A 26,233-nucleotide genomic window follows, 5' to 3' on the forward strand; every position below is an offset into this window, starting at 1 on the left:
AATATATCCCACCCACTAACAGGTGCTGTGATAAGGAGATCAGCAGTGTTATTCACTTCACCTCTCAGTGGTCATAATGTTTTTCCTGATCAGTGTAGATAATGTTAGGAGCATGATGTAGAGTAGCTGTATTATAATAAAAAAAGTACTAATAAAAAAAATATAATATTCTTTTGTTAGTTGCATTTCGAAGAAGTCGGTTTGTGTGTGTGTGTGTGTGTGTGTGCGTGTTGGTCCGATCCAACAGACAAGCTACTGTTGCTCAAATGGCTGAAGAAGTTAATGCTGGTTCTGATAGAAAGGTGTCAGAATACACAGTGCATGACGGGTCAGGGCTGTTTTGGAAGCAAAAGGGGGACCAACACAATATTAGGCATAATGTTATACCTGGTTGGTGTATGCTGTAATAAGTTGTTTAATAAGGTCGTTCTAAAGTTCTTTAAATAGATATAATCAAATTTTGCTTATTTATATAAAACATACAGCTTTTCATTCCTGATCTTTCCATTAACAGAACATTGGACCCAAGCTGAACAAGGCATCTATGTTTTTCAGCTAACTGAGGTCAAATTTATTGAGTAAATGCATTCAAGTGACCGGTCTCACAGGCTCAGTGTAGTAATCTAACAGTTCTGTCTAACGTATCTGGGGGAAAAAAAGTTTCACAAGCTTGTTGTGTGCATTCACATAAAGCAAAGTAAGGCAACATCGCTTAATTAAAAAGTACTTTATTTCCAAAATGGCAGGTTTATTTTGCTGTCAGATGTAGTTAAAGAAAATGATATAAGGCTAAGTGTAGGATTTGTCCCTCCATTTTGTTTACAGTGAACGAGGTGCCAACGAAACCCGAGTTTCTTCTCTGTGCAGATATTCACCACATATAAAAAGCATTAAGAATAAATCACAACCTAACGACTGTGTCTTTATCCACGTCAACAACATAAATGTCTGCTGCTAAAATGCGACACCCGAGGTTTGCATACTAAAGTGTGAGGGCAAAACTGTAAGGAAACTTAAAGTCACTCCTAAGCAATAAATACCAAATTACAAAATGTATAAATTCTAATAACATGACAGTGTTTTTCTCTAAACATTTTCTCTTTGTAGTAACAACATGTGTGTGAAAGAAAGTGCAGTGCCTGAGCTGAGGCTTACTGGTTGTTCAGAAACACATGTTGCCATGAGACCACTAGAGGACGCCAGCGTACATTCGTTTGCAGACCGTTTGTCTGGAACAAGCACAACTGCAGGTGATAAAACAGCATATCAACACCATTAAACAGATCCCTCAGTCTAAAAGCCTCCATTTATTTTTCTGAAAAGATTCAATTGTAAACATCTGAAAAGGGAAAAGCTGGTCACTCTTCTCAGAAAGTTGGCTATATACCGTTTAAGAACCTGTTACACTTGTAATAATGGGAGTGGTGATGAACAAAATACTGCTTACAGAAATATGAGTCAGCCTCCTCTTAAATACAGTGTTATAAAACATATAAAATGCTGAAAACGATAAAAAAAATACAGGAGACAGTGAAATGGTCTTAAAAGTCATGTAAAAATCATACATCATATATCAGTTCAGCTGAGATGTTTAGGGAATGGATAGTTTTGATGCTGGAATGTTCTGTGTATAGACATTTCTACTGTTCCTATGAAATGGTAATGATACTGCAGACTGCAAATGGGCTTGAGAAAGCCTTAATTACCATTACAGTGTGTGTGTGTGTGTATATGTGTTGGGGAAGCGGGGTGGGGGTTGGGGGGGGGGTCAAAATAAAAGAATGTAAGATAAAGATGACTAAGAACAGAAAAATGTTTTTCTCTCTCGCTCTCTCTCTCTCTCTGTGTGTATGGGCATGTTGGGTACCATGGGGATATCTGACATGTTTTATATTATGGGGAGTTTCGGATTGTCTCCGTGAATAAACTGCTTTCGAAAAAATAAGAAATAAACTAAATTAAGATAGACATCATGTTTTCATTTTTGTTTAAGCTTAGGATTAAGTTCAGGTTTATGCACATCATTCATTAGCTGCACTGATATTTATGTCAGTGGAAGGTCCATACAAAGGTTGTAAGACGTACGTGTGTGTGTGTGTGTGTGTGTGTGTGTGTGTATACACACTAGTAACTGTCAAAAACCAAACACCAGTGTGTGATATAACATGCAGCTGCAGGGTGAAAGAGTTTCCCTGTCTCTTCTCCTAAGCAGACACACAAACACACTTAACCATTCATGACTTCACTGCTTGTCACTATGGTAACAAGGGCTAGTCTCACACTCGATGAAGGCTACTAACACAGAGCACAGACGACCGCTAACGCAAACTGTGTAACTCCTTTACACGGAAAGCGCTAGCTAAACTCACTATGTAAGTGTTTCATGTCATCAGCTGTGATGTTATGCTCCAGCTGCGTGTGGTACTGACCTTCGACATCATGGTGCTCTGTAGCAGCAAACCCATAATTCATGATACATGATTAATTACTTGTGAAGTGAAATACCCTGTTTCATCATCGATTTGACACTTCCAGATGATCTTCTCTAGACGGATATAAAAGACTAAAAAATCAAGCTGGATTCTGGTGCTGGTACATGGTTTCTTGAGGCGGAGACTAAGAAGCTGGTTAGAAAAAAAGTGCCTTTTAAATAACACAAATTATTAAAAAATACTAATGCAGAGCACATTGGCCCATGTTACCTGAGTGCGTTAATTACACTTCCAAACTATTCCCATGTTTCTCTTTCAAATCTGTCAGTCTGCAGACAGGTCAGAAACACCCTCATCAGATCTAACAAACAGGAAGCACGTCACCCTCTTCATTGCGCATTATTAATCCCCAGCATACACATCCTGGCACAAGAATCAGCATTGACATGGTCACTGAGTAGCCGGTAGGAGTTCCGGGGGATTTTCTTCATACTGTGGTGGAGGAGTGAGGGGTTCGATGCTGCAAACAGTAACCTGTGGCGAGCTGCTCGAGCTCTTCCTCCTGGTTTTAAGTGGGAGCAGTTTAAGTCCGGAGCGGTCGGTCCTATGAGGGAGCATGTGTGACGAGTTCAAATTGTCTGCTCCGTTCTTGTGTGCGGGTGGACGGGGGCCCTCTACCTCGTCCTGTGTCGTCTCCACCAGTTCGTCGTAGGCTGGGAGTTGGGTGGTGCTGTTCTGCCGTGGAGAGAACTGGCTGATGGGGTACTCAGGATTTCCGACCACTTCCTCATAACTGGGTACCGTGTACTGCTCGGATTGGTCCGGTTGCCTACATGCACAAATACAAACATCGGCATTGATATCATCATCATCATCATCATCATCATCTTCAGTAGTTTATCCTAGCCTGAGTATAAATACAAATGCAAGTTCTTAATCAGCCTAAGCTTCAATATTTGTAGTGCTTGTTTTATTCAAGATTTTTATGACAGCACCTGTTTTGGGCATTAAATAGAAACATTATTAGATTCCCAAGAGCAAAACCTCCATGATTCTCAAATGGAAGACTTTTGGCACAACTCTTCCTAAAGTCAATTGCCTGCGGGATGTTGTAGCTTAGTGGTTAAGGTGTTGGACTACTGCTTGGCAGGTGGTAAGTTCAAATCCCAGGTCCACCAAACTGCCACTTCTAGGCCATTGACCTCCATAAATGGAGATAAATTGCAAGTGGATAAGGGTGCCTGCCAAATGTGTGGTGGTAGCATGCTGTGGGGGTGTTTTTCAGAAGCAGGGACTGAGAGACTGGTCAGAGTTGAAGGAAAGATGAATGGAGCAAAGTACAGAGATATTCTCTACAGCAAACAGGACCTTGAACTGTGCTGAAGGTTCATAAGGTGGATAAGTTCAACTAAGCATGAATACCAACCTCTGTATTTATAGTAGCAATGTATGCTGATGTCTCTCTCAGTTTGTCTCTGCACTGTGTAGCAGTTTTTTTAACATGGTTACCCGCACCAACAAGAAAAGCTACATGTTACTGTGTAATTGATACATAAAATGTTAAATTTTTTAAGATGTCTTTCACTATTGTAATAAAATCAAGAAAAAGTTGAGACATCTTTCTTCACAGGTATCATTTTCGCTTCGGTTTTTGCACTGTTAAATGAAAACTAAACTGACACTTTGGAAAACTAAACTCCTAAAATGGAAGGGGCCTTGAGCTAAATGTCCATCCAGCGTAGTTAGCTCATCTTTATGTACTTTGTAGTAATACTTATTTAATATTGGGAGTTTCCTAAGAAAAATCTTTTCAATTCCTTTCAATGTGGCAGACAAAATAAGACAGTTCTGTGATATCATGTGACATTCATGTAACCAACATACTGATCCATGTAGTTCATTTCAAAACTGTGTCAATTATATAAAGCCAGACTAACCACTATGGAAATGATATGCTCACTTAAGACTTGCTCAGCACATGATCAGAAGTTCCTTCATCCATTTTTGTACTATTCAAAAAAGGGATGTGGGAGCTAAGTAGTTAAGGTGTTGGACTACAAAAGCTTGTGAGTTCAAATCCCAGGTCCACCCAGCTGCCTCTGCTGGGCCCTTGAGCAAGGCCCTTAACCCTTAATTGCTCAACTGTATAAAATTAGATAAAATGTAAGTTGCTCTGGATAAGGGTGTCTGCCAAATGCCAGAAATGTAAATGGTTACGCAAGTCACAGGGAGTCTGAGGGGACACACTACAGACAGGGTGCCAACAATTACAAACACACTGGATAATTTTAGAGATGCCATCCAGCCTATAACACTCCTCCAAGAAGAGGAAACTAGAGGGGAAGCCCCTAAAGCACAGGGCAAACCTGCAGCACGCGCTCCATGCACAGAAAGGAATCAAACCACCAGCCCCAGAGGTTCGAGGCTATTATGCTGACCACTAAGCCACTGTTCACCCCAGATAGCTAAATAGTGTCAGTTTTACTAACTCACCAACTATATAGTCTTATAAGTTGTAAGTATAATGGTTATCTGACTACACTGCAGCTTGTAGGTGTACTTAAAAGTATACACTCTGTTTTCTCCCCTGTTTCTTAAATGTGTGTATGTCCTCACCTCTCAACCTGCTGCCCTTGCTCTGTGTTAGCACTGCTGTTTGGCTGTCTCATTGCTCTGTATTTGTTTTGTATGCCCAGGAAAAGTGAGAGCAGCAGCATGGACACTCCTGTGCCCAGCAGCACAAAGCCTACTGATGACGTGTTCCTAACTTCCCCCGGTCCATTCTGAGGCTTGTTTAAGCCATTGCCAACAGGCACCACGCTCCACAGGATCATCACGATGCCCAGCACGAGCAACCCCACGCCCAGCGCTGCCGTGGCATACTGAGACGCCGAGCTGGAGCCGCTGCCGTTGTTGTTGGAGTCAGGGGGAGTCTGGCTGCTGTATGACATGTTCAGCAATGAGTTGTCTCTCGCTCCAATGGATGCTGTTGATGCTGATGCTGCTCCAAAGGATGTTCTGTCAAACGCTCCCTCGGACGTTCCCCCGAACGTTCCGTCGCACGTTCCGTCGTCCAGTTTGCCACTCGCTCTGCAGCTCACACTGGTTTGCGTTTAGCCTTTGGCTCCTGGAGTAGTGTCCTGCAGTAGCTCACTTCCCTACGGTGGCATGAGGTGAGATGGACTGGAAACAACAACAAAGAAACAGGACATGACAATGCAGCAATAGTGACAATGCTCTTAGTAAAAACATAATAATCACGCATTGTTCACTCTGAAACAAACAAAGCATACAATTCACTTAAGAAACACAAATTCCTTTGTACTAGATATTTACTGTCAGCTCCAGACTGATTTGGAAAAATGTCTAGATAATTAGCTTTAACCCACATTCAAAACTCAAGAGCACTGAAACGATCACTCTTCATCTCCCCTCACTCGTATCTCATACATGCTCGCATCTCATACAACCCATAGAACCAGTGTTTTTCCACTAGGGGACAAAATAGCGCAATAAACTCAGAGCTTTAAATAGCTACTGACAAAATATTTTAACGGTACATAATTCTTCATTAGCAAGCTAAACATTCAATGCTGTAATCAGGCTCATTTGTTCTTGCTACAAATGATATAAGCAGGTCGTTTAGGGCCTTCTGACCACCAGGGTCATAAAATACATATGTATAAATAAGCTAAAACTACATAATTTGGTTTATGTGGCCCTTGTGTTGTAGAGAGAATATCAACTGCAATTTATGTTACTGAATTGGGCAACAAATGTAAGAAGTCCACAGTGAAGTGGTGATCATAAAATTTAAATATCTCAAAACATAAAAAGGCAAAAGCAGAAGAGGAGAAATGAACGCAAATTACTGTTAAGAAGCTAATGCTAATTGGATTGTAAGTATACTTGTTAGTTGTTACTTTGAGCCCTCAAATGTTCCGAATTGGCCCTTGCTGTAAATGCTGTCTCTTTCCAAAAGTAATAAATTTGTTTTGTAGGTAATATACAGCAAGTAGTGGATCAGCATCAGGGATCAGTCAGTAGCAAAAAGGGTCTAGAATGACTTAAAGAAATTTTGAAATTGAACACTAATTACGTTGTGGTAATTAATGCTAAATGGTTTGTGTATAGTTATGCTAATAAAGAAAGAAGGAACTTCTTTATAAACTATGATACCAGCCATAACAGATACCACAGCACACCTTCATCATCTAGTGGATCTAGTGGAGTCCATGCCTCGACGGGTCAGGGCTGTTTTGTCAGCAAAAGAGGGACCAACACAGTGTTAGGCAGGTGGTCATAATTTTATGCCTGATCGGTGTATAGCTTTAAGTTTTAGTTTTTTTTTTAGATTTAATATAGATATTTTAACCTTGCTGCCTTTAGCTGGAAACCTGTCAGGAAAAAAAAAAAAAAACTAAATTGTAGGAAAAATAGTTTCTGCACAGACTTTTCTGCTGTTGCTCCAAATTTGAAGGCACGGATATATAGAGGATATCTAACGTCATATCTTCCTTTTGGCAGGCGTGTAGGAAGTGATGAAATCTGGGCAGGAATTAAAGCTTATTTTGAAATAATTTGATTATACATTCTTGAAATCATACTGGAAGAGAGAAGAAGTGGAGAGGTCACCGATCCGATATCGAGGATGGGGAAAGTATTTACACATGCAGAGACTCGATTGTTTTTGTCTATTGATTTATCTATCATTGTGATTGGGGGAAAAAAACAACAACAACAGATCATGTATCCAGCTATGTATTTTACTGTGTTTTTAGGCACTAATTGGAAATTATTTTAAAGCTTTGTTTCTGTTTTTTTCAAAACCAGACAGCGACTGATATTAATTGATAGTCAGAATTTCAAAGTACCATGATATCTCTAAATTACAGGTACGTTTAATGAGCAAAACAGGATATTCTAATGAAAACTTTTATTTCCCCAAAGCTAACATTTCTAATCTCTGGCTTTCATTCTAATCTGTTTCCACTGCTCCAAGTCCCTAGTTCCTGGCTATACTGGTTTTTAACCTGTGCATGTATTTTTGATACTATCACTGCTACAACCGGTATGCACACTTCTGCTAGAGATTATGACTAATCTGACTGGAAAAGCCCTAATAGAAAGCAGAAAAACTCAAGTGCATTTGGCTCCAAATTTACAGTGTAATAAATACAATGCTGGGAAAGCAGTAAATCTTAAAGGTCCATTTTTAACAGCTCTTACAGAAAGTAAAACATTGTTAAATGACTTGCGAACAAGTGTTTCACTTAGTCTTACCCCTGTGCGAGAATGCAGGGGGTATTCTCTCTTTCATGAAAAGAGGCCCTTTTCTCATATCCCTGAAGGTAATGAAAAGCCTGGGTAACTTGCAGCCTGTTACTGCTGGGAACTACTGCTTCCAAGATGTAAGATCACAGATGAGGCACAGTCAGGTTGCATTACTGCCAGGCACATAAAAAAAGATGAAAAAGGGCTGTTATGTGCTTTATTTGGATGTTGAAGTATCTACTGTGTAACTGAAGTTAGTACATTAAACTTACAACAATACTGTCTCCCAGCCTGGGAAAGTTGATGCTGACATTCTGAACGAAGAAGAATAAAATCCTATATTCTTTATTCTCATTTTCTGTGATCTATCTAATTATGTTGTAGGCACAAATCTTGCCGCTGATATAGATTACGTATAATCGGAGGCTTGCAGCAAGCATACAACAACCGCCGATGTGCTGTGTGGGCATGTTTCTGAGACAAAATAACCAAAAATAACCTTATCTTTTCAATCTGATATGGAATCTGTATAGCGGAACAACTGAACGGACGCTTTTTATTGCAGATATGGATGCCGTTCAACCAAGAAAATGAAACTTAAGTAAAAATCTTGTTACACGCAGCTCCAGGAAGGAAAGGTCAACAGAGAGACTGTAAGTGTTCTCGTAATGCAGTCCTGTTCTTAATCTGCTTTCGTTCAAGTAACAACTGATGTCAGATCAGCTAAAAAATGCACATTCTTCCAGCTTTAACTTGTTCTGGGTTTAGTATGACACCACCGCTGCCAGAAAAACACGGCCGATCCTAGGTATTTACGAATAGGAAAAAGAAAGTAAGCAGCCTGATATTGTTTAAGAGTCCCCTGACACGATGTTAAAACTTTCCGTAAGTGTAATTACTCATTTTTAACTATGTGGTAGGAACTGACATTTTGGGACGTCCTTCCAAATCAACCCGAAACCCGAAAAAACACCTTTGGGATGAATTACATCAGAGACTCTGAGCCAGACCTTCTCATCCGACATCAGTGCCCTGACCTCACAAATGCGCATCTAGAGGAATGGTCAAAAATTCCCATAAACACATTCCTACACCTTGTGGAAAGCCTTCCCAGAAGAGCTGAAGCTGTTATAGCTGCAAACGGCGGGCCAACTCCATATTACATTCATGTCTATGTAAAGACAGACGTCCCAGTTTTGGAATGGCTCACAGTCTCCGCTCTAATTCATCACAAGGTGTTCTATTGGGTTGAGGTCAGGACTCTGTCAGGTTCCTCCACACCAAACTCTCTTTATGGACCTTGCTTTGTTCACTGGTGTGCAGTCATGTTGGAACAGGAAGTGGTCATCCCCAAACTGTTCCCACAAAGTTGGGAGCATGAAAGTGTCCAAAATGTCTTGGTATGCTGAAGCATTAAGAGTTCCTTTCACTGGAACTAAGGGGCCGAGTCCAACCCCTGAAAAACAACACCTGAATTCAATGATTTGGAGGAGTGTCCCAAAACCTTTGGCAATATAGTGTATGTACTAAATTACTTAAACTGAAAAATATTTTAACGTACAGAAAGAAATATAAGTAACTGAATGCACACAGCCATGAAAGGTGCTTTATTCATATACACTCTTGGCCTCCAGATATAAATATCATAGTACTCTATAAGTTTGGGCAAAGTACAACAGCAAGGGGTTTATCAACAGCAGAGAAGACAAAGTTCTGGATTGTTTGTACAGTCTGTTTAGTGGTTCATGAACTCCACAGCCTGAGTGAAGAACAATCCAGACTGTGGCTGAGGCAAGATAAACTGTCTAAAAAAAACAGTGAAGCAACAGGGACCAAAATCTTGCAGAGGCACATAAACAAACATCCAGAGAATTTCTCCACAAATTTCAGCAGTATCACATGAGCAAGAATGTTCTTATACTGAATATCAGCATGGCTTGTGGAATGATTTCATACAACAGTTCTATAAAAATTAACCTTAACATTAATATGGTGTGAAAAGTATTAGACATTTCACACCATATGTACAAAGTATAGCAAAATATTTTGTTTATTTTGGCTCCGTCAACGTAAATAGCTCTCAAAGAAACGGTAGACGGACAGTTGCTGTGCAATGCGGATGGACTGAAGTGTAGTAAGTACAGTAATGGCTTCGGTGTAATGAACTGCTGCTGGAATTGAACATTTGTGTGGTGAACACAGAAATGCAGAGTGATACGAACAGAGAAATGTACCAGTTGTTATATATAAGAAATGTCAGGACTCTTTGAGTCCAATCAAATAAGTGGAATGGAACTAACTGCTCAAACAATATACTATATAATATATATTATATAATATAAATATATTTTATCTGAAATGAATCAGTGACTCATGTCTTTATGGATCTTTTGATACAAAAGTAAACAAATATTTTATTTTAACTAGTGATTCAACCTTACAATGCATTGCCAATAAAAATCACACTTTTTCCACTTGTGTTGTTAATAATGTTGATGTTAATGACTCACTTCCTGTAGAAATGTCAAACAAGATTTTTTGTAGTACTGTTTTTGTTGTACTGTTCATTTTCACAGATTTAATCAATCGAATGCTTTTTCATGCAGTTGTCCAATTGGCTAATCAAGCGTCATGGGATTTCCACTACTGACATCCAGTAAACTGGGCAGTTGTAAGCCAGTGCCTATTGCAGCCTCAGATTCCTGTATGGCTGACAGAAGTGGAACCAAATGTGTTGTGATGTCTGCTCAGCATGGCTGTAAACGGTGGTTATTTGAGTAATCATAGGTGTCGGGTCAGCTCAAACCAGTCTTCCTATTCTCCTCTGACCTCTCTCACCAACAAGACGTTTTCCGCCCGCAACAGCTACCTCACTGGACGCACCCTTTTATGCAAACTCTAGCGAGTGTTGTGTGTGAAAATCCCAGGGATATCAGCAGTTTCTAAAATACTCAAACCAGCATGTATGGCACCAACGTCCATGACACAAAGTCACTGAGTACACACTTTTTTTTCCAATTCTGATGTTTCTGAACATTAACTAAAACCCTTGACCTGCATGATTTTACGCATCGTGCTTCTGCTGCTTGACTGGCTGATCGCATAACTGCAGGAATGAACAGGTGGATCCTTGGGAATCAAACTTTCCATGAACCTCTGATATATCTTACACAACCTTTATTTCTAGCATCAGTTATCTGAAAATCAGTGCATCAATCCAATACCACTGACAACCAAAGAAAAATCCAAAGAAACATACCATTATGATTCACAGATAAGATTAAGTAAACTGTTTTTCCCCACACTTTCCTCATTCCATCACACTGCTAAAGATTAACCTTTATTGTTTTTACAATTGCCCATTTAAGCTTTCTAGTATTATTTAAACCATAACCTGGCATTTACGGGCTCATTGGGGTGTTCGGTTTTCACTGCTTCTATCCTAATTAGTCAGCTATGAAGGCTTCCTCAGCTGGAGACATCAGCAACCGCCAGACACTAATGTGAGCTTGAAATGAACTTGAGACAGTGTACCAGTTAAACTAATAGCACAACAACACGTAGAGGAATGACAGAGAATATATGACCTACCGCTTTTTATGTAGCCATGTTCATTTTATAGGTCATGGTAAGTATAACTACGTGTTTATTATATTTAAGTTTTATTCCCCTTTGGTAATAACTCCTAGGCAGGCATAGCCTCTACTTTCAAAATCCAAGCTTGATTAAATATATTATTCACTTCCAGCCAAAGAACTCTGTTGAGAGTTTTTGTTGTTTAGATGTTTGCTATATTTTCAGTGGGAATGTCACTGAGGATTTTTCATGTGTCATGATTTTCACACCCTGTCCGATGCAAACTTTGCACCATTTACGCGTAGTGTAAACAGAACACACCTACCTCTTACATCAGGCTGGATGTGAAATCTGGACTTTTGTCCTTGAGGGAAAAAATTTTATGTCACAATAACATTTCAGTACCACAGAAGAACTGAATATGTGGACGCATTTACAGTTCATTTGTGTTTCTCTCTCAAACAAACAGCCATTCGCTGTGGCCTCTCACAACAAGGTTCCCGTAACCCACTCCAGAGGAACACTTTTAGCACTAAAGCTAGCACATGTCCTTTAAGCTCCCATAATGCAGCTCTACCTTAATACTAGAATCTGATACACCACTATCACAGGTAGCTTCTGGCCTTTCACCTCTACTTTTCTATGAACAACGGCAGAAACCTGAGAATCGATAATCTGTTAAAAATGTCACAAAGGTTTTTATATAAACGCTTCATCTTGCCTTCTAAAATTACAAATCACAAACACTGAGATCAGATCCCTAGCAACATCTATCTATTTTTTTCTTCATCTCAGTAAAAAAAGGTACACATTATAGGTATCGCCAAAGGTTTGTGGACACCTAATCATACCCATATGTGCCTGTCCAGATTTAATCACTCTTTGCTGTTAGACTAGACTAGTGCACTAGATTATGGAGCATGGCTGTGGGGATTTGTGGTCACTGCTGGACGAGAAAGCCTGGTGAAAAAGTCCGTGTTCCAGTTCATCCTAAAGTTGTTCAGTGGGGCGGTGGTGAGGATTCGGTTTCTTTCACTCCAAACCACGTCTTCATGAATCTTAGTGTGCACAGGGGCAATGTCATGCTGGAACAAGTTTAAGCCTCTTAGTTACAGTAAAAAAGAATGCTTAATGCTACAGCGTGCGAAGACGTTGAAGAACAATTGTTGAGTAAAAACTTTTTATGTGATATTCAGGTGTCCACATATTTTTGGCCGTGCAGTGTAGGTAGATGGAGTTTATCGATTACAAATGTATTGTACCGTTCAAAATAGTGCTGGATCATCTGTGTACTGAACATCAGACTGTATAATGAAGCATGCTCGTCATCCTAAAATACTGCTCTTTCTCTGACACGGTAGCTTCCTCTTTTCTTAATTTAAATGAGTCTACAGGGGTTTCTTCTCGATTGTTTTTCTTTGAGCCAACACTCACAGGAAAAGCAGCAAGGGCAAGAACTGGAAGATTCCAGACCGATGACCGGTGAGTTCTTGACCAAAATATGACAGCGTGCTAAATCTGCCAAATATGAGAACAATGCACAGGCGATAATATTACAGACAGGCGTGATATCACCATTTTGTGGTGGAAGACAAAAACAGCAACACACACGCAGTGAGCTCTCTCTGCTACATTCAGGCATTTTACATCCTGCTGCAGTTTGGCTCCAGAAAAACGCAACAGAGAGCTGCATGACTCCAGCTAACAGCAGAATGTAAAAAAGCCCAGTGCTTGAGACATGCCCGGGAGTCACACCAGTGAAAGTTTATGTGTTGAATTATATACAGCCTTTTCTGACAAGTCTGATAAGCAAAAACTGCATCATTTAAGTCATTGTCCTTTCATACACATGTTCAGGAAATGCTCAAAATTAGACTGACACACCCTTAGTAGATGACCAAAACGTAGATTAAAAATCTTCTGTGATGATGTGTGCTTCTCTGTACTAAATTATTACACGTGGTGTAAAAATGACACAGGTGCTGTGTAATTTGTTCAGACCACAAAGAACAAAAGAGGTTCTTACTTACAGTAACTCACTGCCAAAAACCTCCTAATAACCGGCTAATTACACAGTTCAAATGTCATGACATGAGCATAATGCTAATGTGCTCAACTTTCTTTATTGTCCCGTTCCAGCTCAAGCTGCGACTTGCGGACAAAATAATAGGATGTAATTATATTGCTGATGTAATAAACCTTGCAATCTATTATAAAATACAAAAATAAACTTCTCACATCTGTGTGAGTTGGGGGGGGGGGGCGGGATTGGGGGGTTAGGTGACATGACATTTTGTGCAATGTAATAAAATGCAGTAAACTTTGGACATTGCAAAATTTCGAGTTAACTTTTGACACTGTGGAAAAATATGCGTCATGTGAAAGCTGTGGGTTATCTAAAACCCCTACTGACACTCATGCGGAACAGCTGAGGATAGTCAGGATGGCCACAACATTTTGTGTGATACTAAACCTAATATTCTACTAAATCACAGGCATTCTGGACTGAGAAATCCAGGTAAATAGAAGGCAAAACTTATGCTATATGCACAATTATAGGATTATAATGACAGTGATATTTGTTTTTAAAAATATGTAGTTATAATTTATTTTATTTATAGCAAACATCTATGCGTCCGTTTTCTCTAGCGCTTCTCATATTATCGCAGGGAGTCTGAAGCCTATCACAAGGGACTCAGGAGACACCCTGGACCCTGTTACCCCATCACGATCACACATACACTTACACATCCATTCACACACACTGGACAATTTATAGAAACCAGTCAGCCTATAGCACATGTCTTTGGATTGGGAGAGGAAACTGTAGTACGTGGAGAAAACCCCAGAAGCACGGGAAAAACATGCAAACTTACAGGGTGTACACAGGGTGGCGGAGGAGGGACTTAACCCCCCAGCCATTTATTAGGTTAAGTGTAAAATTACCTTGTTAATATGATTCAAAATCCTTCTCTGTCCTCTACCAATCAGACCACAGCTCTGGTTGTCCGTTTACGTGCCAGTCGTATCTTCTCTATGCAGAGTTGTCTCCTTCTGCGGCTGTCCTAAAGTGTAGAGGGCTGCATTGTTGTTGCACCTGGGACAGACTGATGGTTTGTCACTGGGAGACCACTACTGCCAAATGAGTCTGCGACTTGCCTGCGCATGCAGTGTCTGCATCGGGGGCCAAAGATCAAATATGATGCTTTAGCCAAGTCTATCTATGTAAAAGATATTATCACGTGGTATATTAGTAAACCTATCAATCAGTCTGAGTAAACAAATGTTATAACTGATTAACACACACACACACACACCTATAGTCTAGAGCACATCTATAGTCAAAGTGATGAGTTCATAATAATTTGAACAGTCCAGACCAGAATATTTACAGTCTACACTAAAAGTGCTGGCATTTCTAAGTGCTTCCAAGGGAAATGTGGTAGGCTTCTTGTTTAGTTTGAAAAACAAACAAATAAACAAACAGCAGCCCTGCATTCTAGTTTAGGCCACGCCCACTTCTGGACACAAATACGAACATTTAGGGCACTGCAAAGATACCCAACATGAAAGAAATGTCACCAAGACGATATGGTTTTATGTTTTAATAAAAAAAATAAAAATAATAATAATACACCTTCATGCATCGCTTAAACACGTAAATAATCTCTAGGAACTAAGAAAAGTTTCGGATTTAAAGCGGCAGTGGGAGGAGCCTGGGGGTCACGTGCACTGAACACCAATGGGCCCACTACACTTGAAAAGGATTTTAAGATGCAGAAAGACTGTTTTTCTCTTTCCTACTACGAGCCTACCGACCGAGCTAAACTCACACGAGCATGTCGAAGATAAACACACACAACATTTCAGTACAACAAAAATAAAATAAAAAGTGTATATATATATATATATATATACAACTAATAAGCCTCATTCCTCGCGGTAACTTTGAGACACGGCATCATACGGTTCATTAAATTCCTGGTTCACGAGACTCAGGTGACCGCCCTAACAGCAAGTTTTCACATAACGTGTAAAAACCTTCACTACTCAATAAAAACTTCTGTCCAAGTATACAAACACGGATATAGAGCTCTAAAATGGAGTTAGTAGCCGGTAAATCCGTTAAACAATGCAAAGCGTAACTTTGACGCCTCACTTACCCCGTAACTGTAACACTCCGATTCAGCAAAGTAGTATCTCAGCAGTTTTTAGTGGACACAAGGTAGTAGTCATATTTTGGCAAACTATACTTTGTGCAATTTTAGATCGAAACGAGCCAGGATATCTAACCTAAGCCCACAGGAAAACCGTGCATGTAGTCGAGGCGTTAAGTGTCTTCCTGTCCCTCTGCAGTGAGCCGTCCGCACGGTTACTTCGCCTTACAGCAGACACGCCCACTGACTCCCACTGATTACTGTACACTTTGTGATGTAGGCAGAAACGGAAGTGCTTCACAAGCTTTAGACCTGGACCCGCCCCCACCCACCCACCCACCCACACACACACCCACACACACACACACACACACACTTTTTTATTAGTACAGGATTTCAAAACACCTCATTTTGGTGTAAAATGTTTTGGCTTCATAGCTGTGTGGGTTTCCTCCAGGTTCTCAGGTTTCCTCCCCTAGTCCAAAAAAAAAAAAAACCCATGCAGGTAGGCAGACAGGTTGTGTGTGAGTGGATACGCATGCATGCCCTGCAATGGACTGGCATCCTGTTCAAGGGGAATTCTCCCACTTTAGTGCCCACTGTTCCTGGCACAGGCTCTGACACAACCTCGACCAGGATGAAGCCGTTAATGTGGACGCAAGTATGATTCATAATTCAGTCTGAAATTTCTGAAGTTTGGATTTCCTATGAGTAATGAATTGTAAAGGAGTAATAAACAGCTGAGAGATGGGACTTGAAGTCACAGCTGAGGAGGTTTATAACAAGGATGGCACCTTTTGTCAAATTTTGAGGATCCCTCCCTCCTTCCTCCCTCCCTCCCTCCCTCCCTCCCTCCCTCCCTTCCTTCCTTCCTTCCTTCCACTATATTACACTTATGATGCATATGAAATTATTATTCATTGTGACATTGGCCTTGGACAGTAAGCACATTGTAAATCCTCCCTGTAAAGTGTTTTATCTTAGGAACAATGTTTCTTTTTTGCTTTAACAATATACACTGTGATACCTGTTATACATAAATATACCTGTGATACATAAATTCATAATCTCCAAATATGGCACTGGAGTCTATTAATACAAAAAAAATTAAAATATTTCGTTTTTAAAGATAGTTTTTCCAAGAACAGCAGAGTATCTTGCAATATTTAACCAGGTTTTATGAGCAGCCGTGGTGTCAGTGTGCAGGTGAGTTAACATGTGACTCTTGGCTCAGAGGGCAGAGGATCTAAAGTACTATTTAAACTCCATGGTGAGATTATAGGATAGCCCTCGTCATATTTTCCTCGGACAATCGTTGGAATGTCCTCATTGGCTTAATATCAATCTTAGAAATGAGAAAGAGAAAGAGTGATAATAAAGATTGAAAATCTTATAACCAAAAGGGCCCAACTTCCAAAACCACCTAATCCTAGAGAAGTGTGTCTTTGCTTTTTTAAGAGAATTAATTTATTAGTCATCGAGGTTAGAGATAATGAGAGGTTTTTCCCAGGTTTAGATTCAGTGTTGTTAGTAGATTATCTCAGCAAATGCAGGGTGAGACACGTCTATACAGGACAATGCAGCCTCAGATTTCTTTCTTAAACTTTTCTTTAATTCTAAGTCTAGACCTGGTCTCATTTATGTTTTTTACAGGGTCTCTCTTTTAATAGTCTTCTAGGTCTAAGACAAGGCTTAGCCTTCATCTGCAGAAGTGTATGAGTCAAACAGAGCCAAATTGCTGTTTATTATTTGCTGTGTATTATTTACAATGGACAATAAATTAAAAGAACAGATTAGGTGTAATTAAGGATGTCCATAAAGTTAGACAAATGATAGAAATGACAGTTCTTTCATACTATTTACAAAGCTCCATATTTGTTAATGTGATTTTTATGAATTTGACAATACAAAGCTTGCAGGATCTGCAGACATATTACTGACTGTTTTATTATACGGTTCATAAAAAAGGCCCCAGATGTTTATAATGTATTATGGTATGATGTTCTTTAAATAACGTAATAACATAACATCAGGTGCAGCATTTGTTCAAGACCAGATCTTACCTTGGCACTAGTGTTGGCAATACAAAACACGTATTTAATAAGATTTTCATAAAAAATAAATGTCCAGAGAAAAGGTTTTGACTGACAAGTATAAATTCATATAAATCTCTGTTCCATCAACATTTGATTACAGCTTAAACCCTTGAGATCAGTCTCATTATGGCTTTGAACCATGTCTCGGGATTATAGAGCTAGGATTAGAGGTCAGCAGCTGAGAGGTTTCTGGCTGGACTGTTTTGTGGCTGGGGTGCGGCGTCCTCACAGCTAGCGTTTAGAGACGTGACTCCACCATGACTCTTCAGATTGAAGCTTACCTCCGGCTGCAAGAAGGAGTGCGAATTGAATTTTTCACATATTTCCCTTAAGACTCAGTTAATGCAATCACTTTAAATGTGATCTCAAGCGAAAATATAAAAATACAAATCCCTGAGATGTCACAGACTATAAGATGTCAGTGTCAGAAATTGATTTAAATGTATGTACTTTATTGTCAGTTAAAGATATAAATATCTCACCCTGACTTTGAGTTGTCTGAAGGAGTGTTGGCCATCATGGTGGCTTATCGTGGAGCGTCCCAGAGAGCTCTGGCGGGACAAAGTGGGTGGGGTTTCCATGGTCTCGACTTCCTTTTCAACATCTAGTCTGCACAGGTAAAATGACAATATTCAAAGCTACTATAAAACAAGTTGTAGAGCACTGCATACTACTGTAGTGACTAGTGAAGTCTTCAAATGCTTAACACTCAAGTCTACAAAGTGGACAAGATTCTCTGCCTGAATTCTACACTTGGGTTTGACTTCAGGCACTTCCCCTGTCTATGATTCAACAATCAGCATCCACTTGAGGAAATTTCAGCTTGAAAACCTTTAGAGGATGTGGCATGCACTGATATGTAAACAACTAATTCTTCACCATTACGTAATGTTACATAATCTATGTCTAATTTGTTTTCTTCTGTTCTTCCTGTTTGGGTTCACAGAGAGGCCAAGAGGGTCAGTTCAGACTTCTAACAGAATCCTAACCGATTCCAGCTTCTTGTGATAGTTCCCCAGACTTTCCCAAGCCAAGGGTGAAATGTAATCTCTCCAGCTGGTTCTGGGTCTACCCCAGGGTCTCGGTTCGGTGGGACGTTCCTGATAGCAACAGACCAGGGAGCATTACTGTAAGGTGCACAAACCACCACAAATTCCTCTTGTAATTCATTAAGGCAGCCAGGTTCCTCGTGTCTACCAGGACTTGACTTGGATATGGCTTATTAGTATTAGTATAATAGATATTAGATATTAGTAGAAGCTAACAAATTCAAGAACTGACTTTTTTTTTTTAAATTCAGAATGTATTCAGGTTACCCTTTTATTACATGTAGTGCCATATTTATTATGCGTCCATGCCATTTTGAACAGAGCCATATGCTTTTAAAAGATAAGAAAATCTCTCTCCCTCTCTTTCACCTTGCAGTAGCAAGGAGGACCTTCATTTCTTCACTCAGGTGCTGACGGACCATGTGCTTGCTTGCAGAGATACCTAACGCTGTTGCCATGGAGTCCGTGTTAAATGAAGGATCAAGCACCATGACAGCACCATGAATACCACTGTTCTGTAGACTGCCAGCAAACTCCTGAAACAAAACATGCACAAAATAACAGCACTGAACTTTCACTCTGTAACCATACGTCTTCATTTGCAATAACTCAGTTGTTCCGTTTGCTGTTTTATTTCCTTAATTAAAGTATATATTATTTCTAAGAAAAGATATAATGTAGATTAGGTTTGGACCTCCTTCATTCCTCAATGAACCAGATATATTTGATCTCAAACAATCAGTTCATAGTTGCATGATTAACTAGCAGTTTTATTTCCTCATTAAGCATTCCTCTCTAAGTGTATGTGTGTGTGTGGTTGTGTGTGTGTGTGTACCTTCAGGTCGATGTCTCTGAGCCATTTAATAATGCGCTGGCAAGACCAGACCAGAGGGTCAGAGTTCTGGTTCTCACAGTCCACTCGCCTTGCTTGCAGCAGCTTCAGAAATATACAACATACTATATAATAAGGTATACTAGTAATAATATATTTGTATATGCATGCATGCCTATATATGCTTTACCTCTTTGTTAAAGTTAAGAATGTGTAGGAGCTGGATTCCAAGCAGCAGGCTGGTCTGATGGGCTTTTTTGGACACATGCAGGTGCTTTTCCAGGTCGGCTCGTGTGAGAGTGCTCAGTAGGCGTCCATCGACTAGGTGTGTGTGGAAGAACTGGGAATACTGCGGCAGGCCTACGTCATTTAGCCATGCCTGCGCCACCCAGTGGTGGTCAAGATCTGCAGCGTTTGATAATCTTACGGCACACACACACACAGACACAAAAACAGATTGAGTAGTTACAATACACAGATTAGAGATATAGGTTATGGGTTGCTATAGGAACGTTTGTGTGCCCAGTAGATAATATTGTGGTCAAACTGATTACACTGGTTAATTACTTTCCTGTTTATTTTACCTTCTTCTGTGGCTGGCGTAGTGATAATGTGTACAGAGCAAAGCATGGAATTAGTTGACTGGAAGTGTATGATTTTCTGATAGCCTGTGTGTCTCACCCATGTCCCGACTCAGCCTGTCTGTAATCCTCTATGGCCAGACGCAGTTTTCTGCGATGCATAGAGTTGCTGATCCCCAAACCAGCTTCCAGATCTGTATCAGTTAAGGCTAACATCACCTATCAAATACATACATGGCCATGAGTATCAGAGTCTCTAATATTATGCTTACTATGCAGAGTGTTTTATGTCAAGTGTACCAAAACAACGACACTGGTGAATAGAATTACATTCAATGGTAATTAGCAATAAGAGCTATACGTTTGTTTAAAGCCGCACACAGAAACGAGCATATAAAAATGCTGTTAAATAGCTGCAAAATGATTTTAGCACAATTTATGAACAAGTAAAAAATAACATTGGATACACAATACAGCTAAAACAACACCAGAAGAAGTTAGCAATGTTTGCTAACAAGCTAGCTAGCACTGTGCTATTATATTGTGTAAAATAATAGGTTTGATATCAGGTTTTAGCCTCAGACTTCCAGACTGTTGGCTACTGGATGATGACTGGATTTAGGCTCTTCAAGGCTGTGAATTAGCAGTGAATCAATCGGGTGTGAATAGCATGCATTCATATTTTAAAGTGTGTCTTTCTGATTTTTACCCAAAGGAAACCTTCATGGAAATTATGAGTGAACAAATCTAAGCCTAAACAGCAGACAGCAGCTCAAAAGCTTCACTGTTAACCATAACCAAGCCCTGAGAAATGAAAAAGTGATATTATCTGATGAGTTGTCTTTCACCGCTATTCCACAATTATATCTGGAGAAAACCAAAATATGCCCTTACAAATATGTCCAGAAAACCTGTTGTTATGCTGCTGTCATGCTAGGCTCATAATATCATGGATAGCCCTGCCGTGGGAGTTAACCATTCTGGTAACTCCTGTGTATTGTCGTTTAAAGGTCAAGAGATATGAGGCCATTTTGTAGGACCAGGTGCACCATATGGCGCCACACTTTTACCTTATGGTTCTCTGATGTTGATAATGATGATAATGGCTTGATATGATACGCACTACTAAGCAAATGATCACGAACATCAGGATGCAGACAAACTGCCTTCCTTGCAGCCCTAAATTTTACTGCAATGTGAATTCAGTTTCCTTCATTTCTTAAAATACCAGATGCTTTTTCCCCATCAAATATTAATTAAAGGTGCTGTTGGTCACTTTAAAGACAATATTTTTGACTTTCTTGCTTGTTTGCAATTTTACAAATTTTGAACTGCTCAGCTCTGCTCATTTTTCCCTATCACAAAATATTAGGAGCTACACAGACTAGTCAACTAATACTAGCTGGTGAGTGAAAACAAAACACAGTGAGGCAGACTAGAAGATGATCCGGGAAAAGAGCAATGATAAAGAGAAAGCAGGCTAAAGTGCTTTTCACACTTGAAACAGTTAATCCTGGGTGATTGTAAACCCTGAGTAAATGTTTCACACTGCTCACACTTAACCCAGAGTTAACTATTAATCCTGGCTATTCATAATCTGACTTTTCACACCGTACCTTCCTAAATCCTGTCTTATTGTTCTCATTTGCATATTTGCAGTGTCACCAACCGTGATTGGATAAATACAACGGCTTCGTATCAGTGGGAAAAAAAATTGTCACCGTGTAAATCCTCCTTGACTGTACAAAGCACAAGATATGAGGCATGTGCTGTTCAATTTCCGATCTAGCTGTAACACTACATCATTTCACATGTACACGCTTGGCACCACAGTGCAGGGTTAACATCACAAAAGCACTGCTAACCCTGCTCCAGAGTAGGTTTTTTATAAGCCAAGGTAAAAAGCATTGCTAATGCCGCTTCTAAATTTCAAGTGTGAAACGTTCCTCTACCTGGAGTCGAAAGCGGCGTTTAAAATGACTATAACCCGAGGTTAAGCACAGTGTGAAAAGCCCTTAAAGTACTTTGTCGGTCTGAAAATATTACATACTAGATGAAGTCAATACTACAGCCAGCTACACAAGGCTATTTGGGGAAAAAGTCTTCATTTTCTTTTGGTTGCATAGAGTTTTTTTAATCCTACTCATTCAAAAGAGTGCTTTCATAGCCACACTATCCAATCTCATGCAGCTAATTTAGAGTCAGATCAGCAGTGCGTGCCGCCTCTAAGAGGCTAACTGTAATCCTGACCGGGACGGAATGTACTCTGATACACAACTGATGCACTGCATCATCCATCGATCATTAAAACAATAAATTGCTCAGAATCAGCAATTTCGTTAAAATTTGATGAAAAGATTTATTAATTTGTATATATATTATTTTTTAATTGTTTTATTTTTTTTTGTGCTGATTCAGTATTGAAAATATAAAATGGACACTGCACAAATAAAATTTAGGGTTTTTGTTGTAATTATGGAAAAGAGAGCTGAGGTCCAAAAGTCTGAGACCATACTGAGATTCTCTTGTTTTGTTTTTATTTTCATTTATAACTGGAAATAATCAGGACGTTTTTAAAGAAATAATTAAAACAAAGAAAATCACACATTCAAAATCCCTAAATATTCAGTATTTGAGATTCTGATTACAGTAATTTGCTGGTCAATGTTTAATTTTAAGCAAATGTGTGATATTTTTTAACTCTTCAACTTCCCTTAAGATTTCCCCCTTAAGTCTCCAGTCAGCACTCTCATGGTTTTAATCTAACATTAAATCACCAGGCCTGGGGGCAGTGGGTGGCTCAAATGCTTAAGGCTCTGGGTTGTTGACTGGGAAGCTGGAATTCAAGCCCCAGCAGCATCAAGCTGTCACTGTTGGGCCCTCTAGTAAGGCCCTTAACCATCTCTGCTCCAGGGGTGCTGTATCATGGCTGACCCTGTGTTTTGACCCCAACTTCCTAACAAGCTGTTCTATGCAAAGAAATCATATCAATGTGTTGTAATGTATATGTGAGCGAAAAAAAAGGCTTCTAGATTAACTTCCATGTCAGCTCGAATGCACATTATCATTAATGAGCAATGGATACATACCAAGTTCAAATAAAAATTCGTTATAATTTATTCCTGATAATATAATTTGTAATTAATTTACATTTTGCAGTAGATTTATAAAGCTTGCAAAATGGAAGCATTTTCTCTAGTAGCCTCAGACTTTTGGAGCTCACTGTATGCATTTCAACAGGAATGAAGTTGGTTAAGAGAAAGATACTAAATATTCTAAATGATATCCTAATATTATAGTATGGTATGTTGGCATGGTGACATACCTACTGTATTTTTAACAGTATATATATATATATATATAGGGATAGTGTATTGTATAAAATAATTTCAGTATTGCAATGAACAGGTGAACAGGTATCAGATTTTACAGTGTGACTAATATGTACACTGTAGCCGTTTCTAATATTTTCTGACCTTGCCACTCTTGATGTTGTCTGTACAAGCCCGACTGTACATGGGCATGGCCATGATGACCTCGAGCCAGGCCTGAACAGTGCCAGCTCGCCACCGGGACATGGGCACCGTCCGCGCCCGCTCCACCTGCTGCAGTTTGTCAAGCTGCTCCTCACCGTCCGACAGGCTCGCACTCAGACGGCCCGGGCTGGACAGGCTATCCGAGTCTGAATCAGTGGATGAGGGGAAAGAGGAGGCAGGGCTGTATGCAAGAGCCTATTTTCAGGCTCACACTTGTACCAAAGCATGTGTAATTATAAAAACTTTATACGAACTAAGAAGAATTAAAAAAAGTGAAAGCAAGAGAGAGTTGAGAGAAATGTAAGTATTTTAGAGCAGCAGAACATCATTCAGATAAAAGGTAATAAGAAGAAATCAGTATAAATGACAAAAGGGTTCAGTCTTATCCACAAAGGGACCAATCAAGCAGGACCTGATTTCACCTGCTTAATCAGTCAATCTTGGCTTTCAATAGAGTCAGGAATAACTTCTGCTTGGCTGTAATAAAAAACCTGCATCAAAACCAACACTTTCTGGACAAGACTGGACATCCCTGAATTACAAACTCAGTGAGAGATCAGAGCTAGCGGGCATATGGTTAATAAACAGACTGTCAGATCAGCCAGATGGACACAGAGTATCAGCATCTCAGAACCATTACAGAACAGACATCATTAGACATACTGCAGGATGATAAGACATGGTGTCACATGTAACACTCTCATGGTTAAAGATGTTAAAGCAAATCCTTACACCCAAACACATGAAATATGCTGATATTGCAATATTTGGGATGGCTTGGGAGCTAATTTTTTTGTCGCAGAGGATGAGACTACAGAATGGCACCAGCAGATGGCGGTACATATTGATCGTTTCCTCAGTTCTAGTCTCTTCATTCTCTCCAAAGGCTAAGGTGATGTCAGCTCACTTAGATATTCAAAGTGACCTAATGTGCAGAACCATTTTCTCTCCCTCAGCTCTGCTCATTCTCTTCACATTCATTTCTCATGACAATCTAACATGAATGCTCCAGAGACCTGGATTAGCTGAAAACATAATGACAAATAAATATGAATAAACTGGCAAATTCTATTTTTATTCTGTGTATTATATTACTTCTTCTTCATATTATTATTATTAATTATATTCTAAGCAGAATTCTCTTATTATTATTATTATTATTATTATAAGCAGAATTCTATTATTATCTTTTTATTATTATTATTATTATTATTATTATTATTATTATTATAGTATAGCTTCTGGGACTATATGTGCCACTAAAATTGTGTTTCATTGTGTATTTTTAGGATGTTAGTATCCCCAACAGGCTACACACACACACTTATGCTTAAACAGACACACAAACAATATTTACAAAGCATGAACAGCCCTTTAGTATATCAGTATTTAGTATATAAGTATCAGAAGTGTTTAAAGGACCAAAATATATTGTTAGTAAGGCTAACTGAAAGCACTCCCAAAAAAATGGAAGGAATAAGGGGTGGGCAATAAAACAAAAATCAATATTTAATGACATTTCTTTAACACATGATATGAATCCCAATAGCAAGAATAGGTTTACGAAGAAACTGACAGTAAAAGAGTGACGAGTTCATCCCAAAGAGTCGGTGTGAATTCATATGGTGTCTAAAAACATAAAAATAAAAATAAACCCAGAAAAGCTGTAGTAATGTGTAAAAATGAGTATTAAACTTTCAGAATAAAAACAACGACCATCAAATCAGCTCCTTCTAATTCCCATTCAATTTGTAAATATTATATTGATTTAATAAACAATTAAAACATACAATAATACCTGCTAAGAAAAGTGTATTGTGACATAATGGATCACAGTATTATATTGTCATATTGCCCAGCCCTAAAGCTCTCACATGAAAGCACACACACACACACACACACACACACACACACACACAAGTCTCCTCAGCCTTTACCATTTATGGCATTGGTTTTATTTCAAAATAATTACTTCTATAATAGTTTTAACATTTGTTTCCATGCTATTTAGACTTCTATGATTCACACAATCCCAGACATCCATGAAGAGGTTTTCTTTACTGTTAAAAGCTACGTTACTCCCTCACCGAGAGTTAATTCAGTATTCACATTTTCACAACATCAAGTTTTAGCCATGGAATGAAAAGAATGTTTTAAAACAAAACAAAACAAAACAAAAAAGACAAAAAGGCAAGAAGTGAGTCATAAGCCTTGGATGATATGTCGGAAATCTGGGCTTTGTTAAATACACACAATCCTATTTCATCTGCAAAGGAGCAATGACAGTTGTGTTTCCATGACATCCCTTTGTACATTTGGAGGAGGAGGAGGAAGAGGAGAGGGAAAGCTTTCCTTAAGCCACTGATCTCGTGCCAGATCTGGATCCGAATTAAAAAGATACCAAACCCGAGGATTTGTGATTAATTGAGCTGACCAAATTGGTCATGGATCAGTGTTGAAGGGAAGCCCATATCCAGTGTGACAGGTTATTAAGAGCATTCCTGTAGGAAAAGCAGGCAGACAGAATCAGCTTAAAAACATTTCCATATTATGTGATTATTATGTAGGCTGGAGATGTGGATTACTCTTAGATTTTGATATGTGTGTATTAATGAGAGTTTATTAACTCAGCCCAGGCTGGTTTGTGTATTAACGAGAATGTATGAATTCAGCCCAGGTTGGTGTGTGTATTAATGAGAG

General features: G+C 39.3%; 2 protein-coding genes across 7 annotated transcripts in view; both read right to left on the reverse strand.

The window, feature by feature from the left end:
- Positions 1–714: 714 nt before the first annotated feature.
- Positions 715–15,690, reverse strand: tmem51a (transmembrane protein 51a). Of its 3 annotated transcripts, none has more exons than XM_058390365.1 (4): positions 15,446–15,690; positions 14,229–14,456; positions 5,049–5,615; positions 715–3,261 (listed from the first exon to the last, which is right to left on the reverse strand). In XM_058390365.1, the coding sequence occupies exons 3-4, from the start codon at positions 5,381–5,383 to the stop codon at positions 2,883–2,885; spliced, it is 714 nt and encodes a 237-aa protein (XP_058246348.1). In that variant the 5' UTR covers positions 5,384–5,615; positions 14,229–14,456; positions 15,446–15,690; the 3' UTR covers positions 715–2,882. The 3 variants fall into 3 exon arrangements, with proteins under 3 accessions (XP_058246348.1, XP_058246347.1, XP_058246349.1); XM_058390364.1 differs by having other exon boundaries at positions 14,229–14,503; XM_058390366.1 differs by lacking the exon at positions 14,229–14,456.
- Positions 15,691–17,370: 1,680 nt separating this feature from the next.
- The window catches only part of kazna (kazrin, periplakin interacting protein a), a 53,648-nt gene continuing 44,785 nt past the window's right edge, over positions 17,371–26,233 (reverse strand). For all 4 annotated transcript variants that reach the window (XM_058389539.1, XM_058389538.1, XM_058389541.1 and 1 more), the window contains 7 exons: positions 23,474–23,679; positions 20,098–20,216; positions 19,607–19,838; positions 19,420–19,521; positions 18,954–19,120; positions 18,018–18,144; positions 17,371–17,822 (listed from right to left, as the gene is read on the reverse strand). In XM_058389539.1, coding sequence (XP_058245522.1) covers positions 17,700–17,822; positions 18,018–18,144; positions 18,954–19,120; positions 19,420–19,521; positions 19,607–19,838; positions 20,098–20,216; positions 23,474–23,679 — 1,076 coding nt within the window. In that variant the 3' untranslated portion in view covers positions 17,371–17,699. The remainder of the gene's footprint in view (positions 17,823–18,017; positions 18,145–18,953; positions 19,121–19,419; positions 19,522–19,606; positions 19,839–20,097; positions 20,217–23,473; positions 23,680–26,233) is intronic.

The sequence above is a fragment of the Hemibagrus wyckioides genome, linkage group LG05, assembly GCF_019097595.1.
Source record: "Hemibagrus wyckioides isolate EC202008001 linkage group LG05, SWU_Hwy_1.0, whole genome shotgun sequence".
NCBI lineage: Eukaryota > Metazoa > Chordata > Actinopteri > Siluriformes > Bagridae > Hemibagrus > Hemibagrus wyckioides.